The 16,361-nt window shown below is 42.4% G+C and overlaps 1 protein-coding gene across 1 annotated transcript in view; it reads left to right on the top strand.

Moving 5' to 3' along the window:
- Positions 1–249: 249 nt before the first annotated feature.
- The window catches only part of LOC138246434 (von Willebrand factor-like), a 58,818-nt gene continuing 42,706 nt past the window's right edge, over positions 250–16,361 (top strand). The window contains exons 1-2 of the mRNA XM_069201045.1: positions 250–344; positions 15,848–15,902. Coding sequence (XP_069057146.1) covers positions 15,860–15,902 — 43 coding nt within the window. The 5' untranslated portion in view covers positions 250–344; positions 15,848–15,859. The remainder of the gene's footprint in view (positions 345–15,847; positions 15,903–16,361) is intronic.

Here is a 16,361-nt window from a genome sequence, read left to right as displayed (position 1 = left end):
ACTGGGCCTGGTTAGCAGGGTCCCAGTACACAGATCCAATAAAACAGTACCTGCATCAGCTCACAAAAATGGGAGTGGCCAAGTGAAGAGAAGCACTTTCTCCCACTAATCATGAGACATATTATGCACGCCTCCTTGTATTTATCCTTGTAGGTGTTCTTACTAATTGTGAGAATGCCCCAGTAGGATGTTCTTGCTTATATAATTTTTGGCAACGCTTCTCTTGGGTTAAGCACATGACATCGACAATCCCCTCAAAACACCCTTGGCTATATAAGCTTCACGCGCCTCCTAACAGCAACAGGTTTCAGACAGTGGTACTTCTGAAAGCCAAAGCAGCTGAGGTGAGTTTTTTCCATCGATCCATCATTTTACATAACTGCTTAGCACAGTAACTTCACTGTCTTCAACTAAATGGTTTATTTGTATTCTGTTCTGAACTACTGGTTCTTAAAGTTATTTACCAAGGTCAGTAAGGACGACAAAATGAATGACAGCATATATTCAAAAAGATAGTATATAAACAGCGCGTGCTCCATTACACTCTGCAGTTACTGCGCAGATGTGACAGTCTAACAACCGGTCTTTGCATTCAGAGGAATCTGCTGGCTTCTGGTATCCTTACAATTAGTGGTGCGTTTTGACAGTGTTTTCTTTTGCTAGAAAAACAGCCCTGTTTGTTATGTTTTTTACAAAAAATCTTGTCAAGAAATATCTCATTTTTTCAACAATTATGAAATGATTGCAAACACAGTGCGAAAGGGGCAAAGCTGATTCGTAATTCCCAGTGAAATCAGGGTACGTTTCACCATGCCACATCACAGGACTCGGGTCGTGAAAGCCATCAAACAGGTCAAATAACCCCAGAATTTCTAGAACACCACACAACCTTCCAGCCAAACACCTGCCATGTCTATCACTAGAAAAAAGCAGTTGTCACCTCCAAGACAACTACAAAGCAAGGATTGAAGCCAGCAGCCCCAGGAAATGGAAAGTGTCAAAGTTGTTAGTAACCAGCCAGTGACTAGGAGTGTAGCATTGTATAACGGGCCCTAATTCAAGTATATATAAAGCACCTCCGAAACCAGTTTGGTAGTAAATTAGAACCATAATTAGGACGCTAATGGTCCCTCAAACACCTGTTAAATTGTGCAGCACCAGTGTCACTGTATGTGCTGCACGATTGGGAGCTGGGCACTAGACTACAGTAGATTAGTGAATACAATACTCATGATGTTCAAGAAAGAAGCCCACATGCATTTGTAGACATCCATTATATGAGCACAAGTTCGAAGCACTGAGTGGTAATTGCACTTTCTATGTTTCTGAGCTTGCTGTCCGTAGTTCATGCATTAACTGGTAATTGAAAGTTATATGTAGGCATTTTAGAAAGCACGATTGTTCAAAAAAAGTTCTACTTAGCTTTTCCAAGGTGGTTTCCACTGCTCCTCGTGTTTAAAATCGTCGTTCGCTGACTGATGCCGCTTACGTAATATTATGGTGATTGTTATGGGGCTGGTGTGAATTTTCACAATTTAGCTTCTACATGTATTGCGAATTTTTTTTAAACGTTGGCAAATTTCATGAAATGATCGATTTTTTTAAAAGTCTGCAGCAGTTGACATCGTGCTGACTCTTAGCAGAATACTTTTCTAAAATAACTAGTTTGCTGAGTGCACTTTCAGGAACGTTTGCCTGCAAAAGATAGAGATTGTTGACAGAGGTAAAAGAGCAAAAAACGTGAACATGTGAAACTGCAATCTGATGAATTTCATATGATCACACCAACACACCACCCGAACATTATTATGATTTTCATTCATCCCTGGTTTGACAGCGGCATTGAAACCATTCTAATAATCCAGGGAACCTGATGAACAAGTGAAAAGAAAGTGAAGAATACATTGAGTGAGTGAGAGAATGAATGATAGGTTAATGAGCGTTCAAATCAGTTGAATGCAATTGCCACCTCACTTATAAGTGCTCCTGCCCAATGATGTCTGAAAATAGAAACATGATTTCTAAACCTAAGTGTTAGACCTGACATGCCTTAGGGTGGTGACTCCTAACTTTTTGCCTGCCTCCCTCCACTTTTTGGACTCTGTTTTTGCTGGCTTGTAGACTCTGCTCACTTTACCACTGTTAACCAGTGCCAAAGTGCATATGCTCTCTCCCTTTAAACATGGTAACTTTGGATCATACCCAATTGGACTATTTAATATACTTATAAGTCCCTAGTAATGTGCACTGTATGTGCCTAGGGCCTGTAGATTAAATACTACTAGTGGGCCTGCAGCACCGGTTGTGCCACCCACTCATAGCCCCTTTACCTTGTCCCAGGCCTGCCATTGCAAGTCCTGTGTGTGCAGTTTCACTGGCACTTCGACTTGGCATTTAAAAGTACTTGCCAAGTCTAAAGCTCCCCTTTTTCTACACACAAGTCACCTCTAATGTGTGCCCTAGGCAACCCCTACAGCAGGATGCTGTGTGGGTAAAAGGCATGATATGTACCTGTGTAGTTTACATGTCCTGGTAGTATAAAACTCCTAAATTCGTTTTACACTACTATGAGGCCTGCTCCCTTCATAGGTTAACACTGGGGCTGCCCTCATACATTGTTGAAGTGGCAGCTGCTGATCTGAAGGGAGTAGGAAGGTCATATTTAGTATGGCCAGAATGGTAATATAAAATCCTGCTGACTGGTGAAGTTGGATTTAATATTACTACTTTAGAAATGGCACTTTTAGAAAAGTGAGCATTTCTCTGCACTTAAATCTTTCTGTGCCTTACAATCCACGTCTGGTTAGGTTCAGTTGACAGCTCCGTGTGCATTCACTCAGACACACCCCAAACACAGGGTTCTCAGCCTCACTTGCATACATCTGCATTTTGAATGGGTCTTCCTGGGCTGGGAGGGTGGAGGGCCTGCTCTGACACAAAGGACTGCCACACCCCCTACTGGGACCCTGGCAGACAGGACTGAACTCAAAGGGGACCTGGTGCACTTCTAAGCCACTCTTTGAAGTCTCCCCCACTTCAAAGGCACATTTGGGTATAAAACAGGGCCTCTGCTCTATCACCTCAGACACTTGGTGGAGAAGAAACCTGAACCAGAACCTACATCCTGCCAAGAAGAACTGCCTGGCTGCTCAAAGGACTCACCTGTCTGCTTTCTACAAAGAACTGCTGCCTTGCTTTTGGCCTGCTGCCTTGCTGAACTCTTGTCTGGCTGTAAAAGTGCTCTCCAAGGGCTTGGATAGAGCTTGCCTCCTGTTTCCTGAAGTCTCAGGACCAAAAAGACGTATATCTTTTAACTGGACGCTCTGTGCGCCGAAAAATTTGCCACCCGCCTTCCAGAGAGGAAATTGACGCGACGCCTGCCGTGAGGAAGAAAATTCCACGCACAGCCCCCCGGAACGACGCGCAGCCGGTTAACAAGCCTAGGATTCCACGCACAGACCCAGGGAATTCTGGTAATCCCACGACCCACAGAAGGAGTCGGCCCGCGTGCCGGAAAACGATGCACGTCTTCCCCGAGTGAAAAATAACGACGCAAGTCCGTGTGTGAAGGGGCGAAATGGACGCACACATAATTTTTCCTCCCGCAGAACAACGCACGTCTCCCCGCGTGAAAAATAACAACGCAAGTCCGTGTGTGAATGGGCGAAACCGACGCACACTCCATTTTTCCACGCATCTCCTCCTCTGTGGCCCTCTGCGGAGATTTGTCCACTCCAAACCAGGTACTTTGTGCTTGAAAGAGACTTTGCTTTTTAAAGACTTCAGACACTTTATATCACTTTTCAGTGATATTTCTACAAATTCTTATTGCATCTTTTATTGTGTTGATCTACAAATAGCCAGATAAATATTCTATATTTTTCTAAACACTGTGTGGTGTATTTTTGTGGTGCTATATGGTGTTATGGTAGGATTTATTGCACGAATACTTTACACATTGCCTTCTAAGTTAAGCCTGACTGCTCGTACCCAGCTACCAGAGGGTGGGCACAGGATAATTTGGATTGTGTGTGACATACCCAGACTATAGTGAGGGTTCTTGCTTGGACAGAGGGTAACCTGACTGCCAACCAAAAACCCCATTTCTAACAATAAGGAAGTTATTTCTACCTAAGAAAACAGCCCCTGACAAAACCGTGGTTTTGATGCATATACAGCTTTGGCTATAACTTACGGCAGACTTATTTGGGTTTAACCTCTTCAATGCGGGCGTCGGCCAGTGGCTCTCCCCTTTCTTACGAGGCCTTTCTGAAAGTGTTTCCTGGAAAAACATTTTTCAGGTTTCCTGGCCCCCGACCGCAGCACAGCTGCGATCGGGGGCCAGGAAACAGTTTTAGGAAGGCCTCGTAAGAAAGGGGAGAGTCTCCCCTTTCTTACGAGGCCTTCTGAAAGTGTTTCCTGGCCCCCGATCGCAGCACAGCTGTGATCAGGGGCCAGGAAACACCACTAGACACCAGGGATTTCACTTGGGGGGTCGGCCCCTTTGGAAAACCGGCTGCCCCCCGGGCATATTTTTAGGTAGGTGCCCCCTGGGGGTGGCGCGATCGCGCCCCCCCAGGGGTTACATTTAAAAAAAATATATATATAATAATAAATGGACAGGGGGTCGCCCGTGGGCAGGGCGACCCCCTGTGGGGGCAATATTTTATTTTTAGCTGTTCTAGGGTTTCCCTGGGGGCCATTTTGGCACCCAAGGAAGCCATACAAAAACTAAAAAAAAATAGATCTATATATATATATATATATATATATATATATATATATATATATATATATCTATATATATAGATATATCTATGTAGATATATCTATGTACATGGATATATCTATAGATGGATCTATAGATATATATAGATATATATATAGATATATATATAGATATATCTATGTAGATAGATATATAGATAGAGATAGATCTCTATATATATATATATATATATATATATATATATATATATATGTATATATACTGTATATATATCACTTTTGTCAATATGTGTGTGGTTTCCCTGGGGCTGCGATCGGCCCCCACGAAAACCAGACCCACATATAAAAGTGATATATATATATATATATATATATATATATTTATATATAGAATTGCCTCCAGTTGTCTTGCAGTTGCAGCTTGCGTCTTCAAAGCAATGCACATACTTCAACTGACGCTTTTCAACTGTAGCTTTTAGGCAGCAATAAAAAAGTCAAGTAAGTATTGTGATTATGTTTCTGCTACAAAAGGGTCAGACTTGTCTAGTGGCAGTTTTAGTGCCATAAAGAAGCGCAGAAGGTTTATATGCCTACTGCAAAGAGCAAATCTGGATTTTATGTAAATAGCTGAGTACATTAGTAAAGTCAGCCTTTACCTGCGCTATAATACAAATGAAATGTATGTGCGGGGTGGAGGGCAGCTATGGAGAAATGAAGGGCACTTTTTCTGGGTGGTAAAGAGGGAATCCGAGGAGGAGGGAGTGGGAGCACCAATAATGATTGTTGGACTGGGCACAGGAGGTGCTAAAGACTGTGACGAATGGTATGTGACAAGGTGTTTTCTGAGTGTCTTGAAAGAACGTGCTGATTGAGTGAAGAAGCGCAGGTAAGGTGGCCTCTGCTGTTGCACGTATCTCACACACACCATCGATTTTGTGACTGTCTACGTAGGCTAGTGTTTTAGAGCAACAGTTTAGCCAATAGCAGAGATGGCATCTCGATGGATGACTGCTGCCGTCACTCGGGTTATAGAGGACAGCTCTGACATAGGATCAGAGACTGAGACATCAGATACTGTGACAGCATCTGAGGGATAGGACAATGGCGCAGACTCTGGGAGTGATTTTTCAGTCGGAGGAGTCCCATTCGATAACTCCTCTTCCAGTACATTATGAGAGAGGTGATGAGGACAGTCCTGCTGTTCCTTCGCAAGCAGTCTGTGCAACTGGGAAATAGTGGGTTAGTCCAACCCAGAGAGCAGGTGAATGCGGCAGCAAGCAGAGAGAGAGAGAGTGCTCTCTTGGGAGCTCCCCAATTTAGTTCAGCCACAAATTCCACCGCCCAAATCGTATTGTGGAGACATCAAAAGTATCTATCGCAAAACAAACTGGTTTTGTAAGGCAGGCACCTGTGTTTTTGGTCCTGGGTTCGGCGGCCATATAGAGAACCACACTAAACCCAAACATTTCTGGAAACTAGACATTCAGGGGAGTCCACAGAGGTGTGACTTGTGTGGATTCCCCAAAGTTTTCCTACCCAGAATACCCTGCAAAGCTGAAATGTTGAATAAAAACTCTATTTTTCTCGCATTTCTGTCACACAAGCTACAGGAATATGCTGGGATCCACAAAATTCCTACAACCCAGTGATTCCTCACCTGTCCTGATAAAAACACTACCCCACTTGAGTGCCTACACCTAGTGCCTGCATCAGGAATGGATCACTCCAGGGTCAACAGCCTCATGTAAGGGCCAACATTGACCGTTGCGTGATCTATTCCTGTCGCGGCCTACCCACACAAGTGAGGTATCATTTTTATCAGGAGACTTGGGGGAACGCTGGGTGGAAGGAAATTTGTGGCTCCTCTCAGATTCCAGAACTTTCTGTCACCGAAATATGAGAAAAAATGTGTTTTTTTAGCCACATTTTGAGGTTTGCAAAGGATTCTGGGTAACAGAACCTGGTCAGAGCCCCACAAGTCACCCCATCTTGGACTTCCCTAGGTCTCTAGTTTTCAAAAATGCACAGGTTTGGTAGTTTCCCTAGGTGCCGGCTGAGCTAGAGGCCAAAATCTACAGGTAGGCACTTTGCAAAAAACAGCTCTGTTTTCTGTCAAAAAATGGGATGTGTCCATGTTGTATTTTGGGGCATTTCCTGTCGCGGGCGCTAGGCCTGCCCATACAAGTGAGGTATCATTTTTATCGGGAGACTTGAGGGAATGCTGGGTGGAAGGAAATTTGTGGCTCCTCTCAGATTCCAGAACTTTCTATCAACGAAATGTGAGGAAAATGTGTTTTTTTAGCCACATTTTGAAGTTTGCAAAGGATTCTGGGTAACAGAACCTAGTCAGAGCCCCACAGGTCACCCTGTCTTGGATTCCCCTAGTTCTCTAGTTTTCAAAAATGCACAGGTTTGGTAGTTTTCCCTAGGTGCCGGCTGAGCTAGAGGCCAAATTCTACAGGTAGGCACTTTGTAAAAAACAGCTCTGTTTTCTGTCAAAAAATGGGATGTGTCCACGTTGTGTTTTGGGGCATTTCCTGTCGCGGGCGCTAGGCCTACCCACACAAGTGAGGTATCATTTTTATCAGGAGACTTGGGGGAACATAGAATAGCAAAACAAGTGTTATTGCCCCTTATCTTTCTCTACATTTTTTCCTTCCAAATATAAGAGAGTGTGTATAAAAGACGTCTATTTGAGAAATGCCCTGCAATTCACATGCTAGTATGGGCACCCCGGAATTCAGAGATGTGCAAATAACCACTGCTCCTAAAAACCTTATCTTGAGCCCATTTTGGAAATGCAAAGGTTTTCTTGATACCTATTTTTCACTCTTCATATTTCAGCAAATGAATTGCTGTTTACCCAGTATAGAATGAAAACCAACTGCAGCTCATTTATTGTCTCTGGGTACCTAGGGTTCTTGATGAATCTACAAGCCCTTTATATCCCCGCAACCAGAAGAGTCCAGCAGACATAACGGTATATTGATTTCAAAATTCTGACATTGCAGGAAAAAGTTACAGAGTAAAACATAAAGAAAAATGGCTGTTGTTTTCAGCTCAATTTCAATATTTTTTTATTTCAGCTGTTATTTTCTGTAGGAAAACCTTGTAGGAGCTACACAAATGACCCCTTGCTGAATTTAGAATTGTGTCTAGTTTTCGGAAATGTTTAGCTTTCTGGGATCCAGCATTGGTTTCACACCCATTCCTGTCAATAACTGGAAGGAGGCTGAAAGCAACAAAAATTGTAAAAATGGGGTATGTCCCAGTAAAATGCCAAATATGTGTTGAAAAATGTGGTTTTCTGATTCAAGTCTGCCCGTTCTTGAAAGGTGGGAAGATGGTGATTTAGCACCAGAAACCCTTTGTTGATGCCATTTTCAGGGAAAAAACCACAAGCCTTCTTCGGCAGCCCTTTTTTCCCATTTTTTTGGAAAAAATGAAATATTCACTGTATTTTAGCTAATTTCTTGATCTCCTCTAGGGGAAATCACAAACTCTGGGTACCATTAGAATCCCTAGGATATTGGAAAAAAAGGACGCAAATTTGGCATGGATAGCTAATGTGGACCAAAAGTTATGAAGGCCTAAGCGCGAACTACCCCAAATAGCCAAAAAAGGGCTAAGCACTGGGGGGGGGAAACAGCCCAGCAGCTAAGGGGTTAAGAATCTTACCTGATGCATAAATAACAGTATCTTGGAACACTCGCATACACTTAATACGTTATGCTACCAAAGAGTGCCCCTTGTATACAGAGTATTATATTTCCTGGCAACATGTAGTCAAAATCAGGCACAGAGGGGCATAGCATCTGAGGAGGTGGGCGGTAGACAACAGCAATGCTCTGTAAATTATTACAGTACCCGGCCAGCCGTGCATACATTGCAGAAATCTTCAAACAAATGCTGTGAATTTAAACACTTACCATACCTGTAAAAAAAGTAACAATTTATGATAGGTTTGTTGATACGTATAATCTTTTTAGGACAGAAGGTAATATATATATTTGTATATATAGATAGATAGATAGATAGATAGATAGATAGATAGATAGATAGATAGATAGATAGATAGATAGATAGATAGATATTTCTTATCTTCTGTACACATTGATTTGGGATTAAAAAAATCTAGCACAATTCTGTGCTGTAGAAATCAAGCTTCCCACATAAAGATAAGCGCATGTACGTTTTTTAGAGAAAATTGTGCACAAATTAACCCAATACAAGCTAGCAAAATAAAGATATGTGAACATAAATCAATGAAACCTAAGATTGTCAGCAAGATTGGTAGACTTCACGTTTAGTTTGAATTCTACAAAACGTGTTTCTGCATCGGTCTGGCCATGTTAAAAAGCAGGCAGGCTATGAGTTTGCATTTCTTTAAATATCTCTCACCCAGTATTGCTATCAAGAACGTGGTCGGCCTTTCTGGCGAGGGCCGCTCACAGTGATGGCTGTTTGCCTCCTCTTTAGTGTGGATTTAACACTGCACATAAAGCACATATATGTAGGTTTTATTTGTATGGTACAAACTTAGCTGAAAGTCCTAGGAGCAGGATACAGGATCAAAGGCAAAGATTAAGGGGCATCTTTAAGAGCCCCTATCGCAATTCCAACTCCACATTAGGGTTATTTTTTTATGCTTATGTGGTATTAGAAGACCAAAAACGTCACACTATTTTTACAAAGTGGCCCTATGAATGCATTGCTCCATTTTGTAACCCGTTGCACTACAATATGCCTGCGCTGGGCATAATGTATGCAAAGTGGGTTTTCCCCTTCCTTGCAACATTTTTTTCAGCACTTTTAACACCTGCTCAGAGCAGGTGTTAAGGGAGGCTTCCATTGGTTACAATGGGCCTCTGGGTGCTTTGCAGGATTTGTGTCAGAATTTTTGATGCTAATCCTGCACAGCACCGGACCAGCATAAAAAATTCTGACGCTAGTCCCCTAACTACCACCATGTTGTGCTGTATTTTAAATATGGCAACACATGTTGGCGTTAGGGGGGCGCTAAGGGGCACACGAAAGGTGGTGCTGCGCTGTGTGCAGAGCCACTTTTCTTAAATATACCCTATGTGCTACTGGAAGAGTAGTCTGTTTCTAGGATTTTGCATTGCAAGTTAGTGTACATTAAAGAGGTGAATCTCCAGCCTTTCCCTAAACTGGATCAGGGTTGGATAGTCCTGGTGGAGATTGTTAATGTTATTCCAGCTCTTTGGTGCATAGATGGGGAAGGTTGTTACCTTGTTCTTTCTTAGCCGTTCTCCGTTATCCTGGCTGCAGATGTTCCAAAACCCAACAGGAGTGTTGAGATTGCCAACCAGATCTGCCGAAGTACTGGTCCTGATAGCGGTGTGGATAATGCAGATAGTTTTCAGGGTACTCTGTTCCATCATAGGGAGTCAGAAGAATTTGTTCAATGTGGTCATGTTTCTTTCATGTGGCATTCAGGGCACCCTTACTGGATTGCCACCATCAGATGCAAGAGTCTGAGGGCTTAAACAGTAGTTCAGAGTTTATAAGAAGAAATGCTTAACCCTCTTTATTGTACATGGTTTGTACTAGGCCCTCTTGATTTTCTTGTTGATATGATCTGTGAAGGCCTGGTCCATGTGTAGGGTGAATCCAAGGGCCAGATGTACTAAGCATTTTTCCCATGTACCAAAGACAAAATGTGACTCAGTAACTTGTTACCAAATCACATTTTGCTTTGCAATTCGGTATTAGGAAGGGGCAACTTTAGGGCATCCCTTCCTAATAATGAATCACTGAGGTACGATTTGCGAACAGAATGCAATCACAAGGAGGAGGTGGTAGCCCATTCACAAATGGGAAGAGGCCCCCAATGGACTCCTTCCCCTTCGTGAATATGGGTGGCAACATTTTTTAAGAGCAGGCAGTGGACCCACAGAGCACTGCCTGATCTAAAAAAATGAAAATTTAACTTTTCATTTTTGTTTTTTTAATGCATCCCATTTTCCCTTAAGGAAAAAGGGCTCCATTAGAACAACAAAAATTGCTTTATTTAAAAAGCAGTCACAGACATGGTGGTCTGCTGATTCCAGCAGGCCACCATCCCTGTAATTGTGACCATTCCCAATGGGTCACAAATTGTGACCTGCCCAGTGAATATTGATGAGGCAAGTCCCTTGCGACCCATTAAGGAATCGCGTGTAGTGTTTGAGACACTGTTGTACATCACAGTTTGTGAATTCCTAATTGTGAATTACAAAGATTCACAATTAGGAAATCACAAAGTGTAATAGTACTTCTGACCCTTAGTGACTTAGCTTTAGGTAAAAGTTGGGTGGGGTTTCAATCTGTTCAGGTTCATATTATTGAACTGTAATGGTGTTTACTAGGACCCTGGTTTGAGTCTCCATTACAGTTATACATTTTAACTTGGCATGTATTTTAGAAAGATTGTCTTCAGCAAATTTTACAGTCATCTGATTGAATTTTTGGAAATGTGTCCACACTCAATTGTATTTCTACTTAGAATTTCTGCCTGGTACTCTGCAAGCTCAATGCTATTTTAGGAATGTTGAAGGAAATGTTTCAGAAGACTGATTGCTTATGGATACAATTTCTAGATTTCCGAAATTTAATTGCATCTGCTCTGCACATTTGACACACTGCAATAGGAGCAATTAATTTACTATAAGAATGGCCTCTGCTTTACATTCGGTGGAGGGGCACTTCTGCTGGTTATGTCCTGGAACTGAGCGCACTGTTTCTGAGATACATTTCTGATGACTCTCAACCCCTATCCCTTCCAAGGATGAGAGCTGCATTACAATGTACCGGCTTCCTGGCACAAGACACCAAAGTATGGGGGTTAGGCTGTCTCAATAATTCGGTCAGAAGGTACTCAAACTGTGCTCCCATTGGTGTTATATAGGAAGGGGCAGATAAGGAGTTTTAAGACATCATGGGCCTGATTTAGTTCTTGGTGGTCTTACCGCCTATCGGCATTGGTGGCGGACCTGAAAAGACCATCAAGACGATGGTCTTCGACTCACCATATTTCGATGTACTACAGCGGAGTCGCTGATCGCCACAACAGAGTGGTCTTCCTGGCCATCCAACTGGCTGGTTCCCACCACTGATATTTAGATGTCACAATCCTGGAGGTGGTGTACTGGTGGAGGTTTGCTGACAGAGGGTTGACATCGCTGGACCCAATGGACATCAGATAATGGCAGTGGTCGTGGATTAGAGGTGAGTGACACACACACACACTCATCCCTTGCCATATGCGATCCCTTGCATCACACCAGACACAGTACACCAAATTCACATCAATATCCATTGGCATTCCAACACATATATGCCACAAACACAAATACACATGCTTACAGACACAACATACATGCACTAGTGACACTGCACCCACACACAACACAACCAACACAACTACACACTTATCTACACAAACACATGCGCACACATGCACAACTACACACACCATGACAGCAATTGCCACACAAAAGCTTGCACCTGAATTCTTCACACAGCAACACAATAGACAACACAGCATATACAACTACATCCATGCCATATGCAAGTGGCACACATACTGACTATGTGTGTGCAGGGAGCTCGCTCCGCTGGCAGAGCTAATGGAGTTTTTGGAACCCCACGCTCTGCTTGGAGTGGGGAGTTATCCAACTCTGTTAGCCCTGCCAGTGGAACGGAGCTCACCCGGTGCACGCTTTAGCCCAGTTATGGGCTGCACAGAGCAGATGCTGGCTGTATACGCTTCCGCTGTGCAGCCCATACTGGCCTGCTGGTGCACCAGAGCAGAGGAGGGAGGCAGCTGCTGGAGAGAACTCATCGGCACCATTCGACGACGAGGAGAGCAGGACCCCCCGGAAGACCCCGGTAAGTCCTCATCTCTTTCTTTGTTTTGCCATTGTTTGTGCACACTGGTGCACACGGGACAGGCCGGTGCACAAGAGGCCTGAAACAGCAGCTTTTACTGCCTACGGACCTCCTGAATGCGACCATTTTGGAAGTGCTAAGCATGGTCGGGGCTGGCTGACCAGGTCCGACACTGCTTAGTGCTTCAGACATGGGAGCATTCAGAGGACTCCATGGGGCACTGAATTCTGGCTTTGCAGAATTCCACAGAGGTTTTTTTAGGCTCCACGGAATTCTGCGACACCAGATTCCCTTCACTCTTTCGAGAACTAATACTGACACAACCACATCACCCAATACACCTACCTCTACCTCACACTGCTAATCGCATTGAATGCACACATAGACGTACTGACTTCCACAACTCAAAGCACAACTTGACATGTATAGTTCCCCTTGCATTGTGCACACATCGGCACATCTGACAAGTTTGAATGTATCATCAATGTGGTGCCAGCATTCATTTGGCAATGAATACAGACACCATAATGACAGTTGTGTATTTGTTCGATAGTGTTGTGTACCACTGTGTTCCCACTTGTGTCTGACCCACCTGTGTCCCTGAAATACGCATGTCACAGTAATATAATAAATTTACTGTAACATGTATATGTCTGCAGTGGTTTTGTGCCCATGTGCAGTGACTCCCCCCAAAGCACACAGTCAATGCGGGTTCCCTACCTTCGTGTCCAGCAACTGGGGGGGCATGTTTTCTCCAAGAACTCACGGCAGCAGTGATGGAGGGTCCTGTCCAGATGTGTCCAGCCAGAAGTATAAGTAGAATTGGGAGAAAAGGTGAGTTTTCACTCCTTCCCCCCCAAATATGCCAAGTCAGAAGTGGAGGACCGCCACTTTTTGGTTTGAGGTTTGGCACATCCAAATCTACTCGGCAGAAAGTCTGGCTGGAGGCCCGCCATCAGCCACACTTTCCTATGGCACTGTTGCAGTGGATAGAAATCTTTGGCAGACTTGGCAGGACTCCAACAGGTTAAAGTCAATAGGACTGCCAACATCTAAATCGGACAGGCAGACCACCAAGGTGGTGGGCAGGTTTTCTGTCAGAAAACTGACAGCAGGACAGTTACAGCCAACATCTAAATCTGGTCCTATTTCATACCATGGTTACATTGTTCATCTTTTTAACTATTCTAATAATTCTGGTTACAATGCTTTGCTTTATTTCAATAAAGCCATACCATATCTTTCTTATGTCTGCTATGGGTGTACAGAACAACAACAAATGTTAAAGATAAATCCTTGGGAATGAAAGAGTGGGCATTATCAACGTTCCTGTCACTGTCTGGTACCCTGGGAAGGTTAGGGGTTCGGATGGAGCACCGTGAGCTAGCTAGCTATAATATGACGTTATTGTTGTCCTACATACACACTTCTACTTGGTTCGTAGGAACCGTATGACAGAGTAGGGTTGTTGCTTGTTGTTCTACGCCAATATTAAGGGTTCTATTTCCATGTAACCGACACTAAAAAGATTCTGGAAATCCAGGAGTAGAAGAAATGCAGTCAGAGAACTGGACTTCTGGAGCAACTGAGAATTTCTTCTGCATACTAGAGAATTTCAATGTTTTTATTGCCAAGTAGTCTCCCAAAGAGATCCATGTTGGTGGTAGAAAAGGACAAGGAATAAGATTGAACTTAGAGAGCTTGCAGGTAATAGGGATATTCTGGAACCTATAGGTGCCGATGTAAACAAGTGGTACCATTTAGGAATGGGAACTCAGCATGGTCCACATGACAGATTTCTTAAAGGTTTCAATGACAATGTTTGGGCATGCATCAAATAGGTTACAGAAGTGGATAAACATATCTCCTCTACTGTCATCCCTGAATATTTATTTTCAAGGGGAAAACATGGTAATGAAATTAATAATAATAAAAGATTGACACTTTTGTGAAAGGTTAATAGTTTGTGCTAGATCTTTAATAATGATGTTCTTTAGAAAGATAACAAGATGTTAAGGGCCTCATCTGGAGCTTACGGGTTGGAATACTACTCCATAAAAATGGCAGATATCTTGTCACCTATATTACAAGTGCATTTTTGCCTATCACACTTATAAAAAGGCAGACAGGGTATATGCATCATGTTTTGATGAAGCACTACTCAACCAAAAGCTAGGTCAGGGCCTACATAATTTGCAAAATTACTACCTCACCAATGCTGAACTATAGCATGCAGAGTTGCTATCAATTTGTACATTCCTAATGGTTTTTGAATACCTAACAATTTAAGGGAAAAAGCTGAGTTTGTTGCTATTTATAATGCTTTTGCTTTAAGAGACTGCATGACTTTCTTCTTCATGTCAGGGTATGCAATGTAAGTTTAATGCATATGCTCATGTTGCCAATAGGTGTACTTGGTTAGCTGTTTATATGTATGGGAATTTAGACAGATACCCTCAATTGAAAGTAGGAACCCTTTAAACATATGCTCATATCAATCTAACAAGTATCAGTTGTTTATCACATATTATGTCCTGATCGTAGCTACAATTTTCTAGCCTAAGCAAGAGGTTCTTTACCTTTTGACTTTTGTGAAACCACACTTAATCATCACCGCAATCCGGGACCCCCACTGTAAGCAATTTAGATGATTTGAACCACAAAACAATGCACCAAAGATAAAATATTTGTTTTTAATAAATTAAGAAGCAAATATAAAAAATCATAATTCATAATTTTAATTTTAATGGGCAGGTTGGAGCCTTTCAAAATTCAATTAAGTCAACCCATTGTCCATAGTATATTCTATTTGGTGCATATGTACACTCACAAATCAATCTGATACCAACTTACTTTTTAGCGTCCAATTTCAAATTTCTTTAAATTTACAGCATGTTTTAACATTTTCAAGCTTCAATTTTATTTATTTATATACATTTTAGTAATTTGTTTATACTATTTCATTTCTAAGCACTTGTGCAACCCCTCGGTAGGCTTCCGAGACCTCAGCAGTTGCTGGACCATAGGTTAGGACCCACTGGCCTAGACCATTATTTTCAAGGAGTAATGTTGTTTAATTACCATACATACTGTTCTGCACACATGTTATTAGTCAAATGAGGTAATGTCAAAGGTTGTGTGGGAACTTTAAAACCAATGTCATTCAGTACTAGATGAATGAAACTTGCTCTATTCACTTCACATTTCTTCCTGTAATCCACCAAAGCAGGAGAATTTCATGATGATGAAAACTCAACTATTGTGTTTCCTCCTTGTCCTTGGTGAGTACACATGAACTTCAAAACATATAATGAGTTGTTAAAGCAAACATCATTGTTTTTATAATAATGGTATTTTAAGTGCTGAGAAAAAAGATTAGGGTATGATAGAGGCAGAAAAAAGCAATGGTTTTATTTATACTATCTTTTGTACAAATGTTTCATGGCGATAATTGGCATATGAATTAGGGAATGTAAACAGACCCCAGAACCAAATTATACTAAGTTGTCCTTTGCTTCATTAGATGTGCTCACCTGCTTTTTTCATCGTGAGGCCCTTTGGTATTACACTATGGGTCACAGAATCTTGAGCAGCCCCTTCTGTAATTCAGACCGTGCAGGTGCTAAATGTGAGCTCATGCAATCTTAGGACGATGTTCCTTCCTAAGCATGGGGTTTAGTCCCATGTATATGAAGAAACACTTTGCCACAGTACTCATACTGTATTACAGACATGGGCAA

Source organism: Pleurodeles waltl, chromosome 7, assembly GCF_031143425.1.
Source record: "Pleurodeles waltl isolate 20211129_DDA chromosome 7, aPleWal1.hap1.20221129, whole genome shotgun sequence".
Lineage (NCBI taxonomy): Eukaryota > Metazoa > Chordata > Amphibia > Caudata > Salamandridae > Pleurodeles > Pleurodeles waltl.
This window is presented reverse-complemented; position numbering and strand designations above follow the sequence as displayed.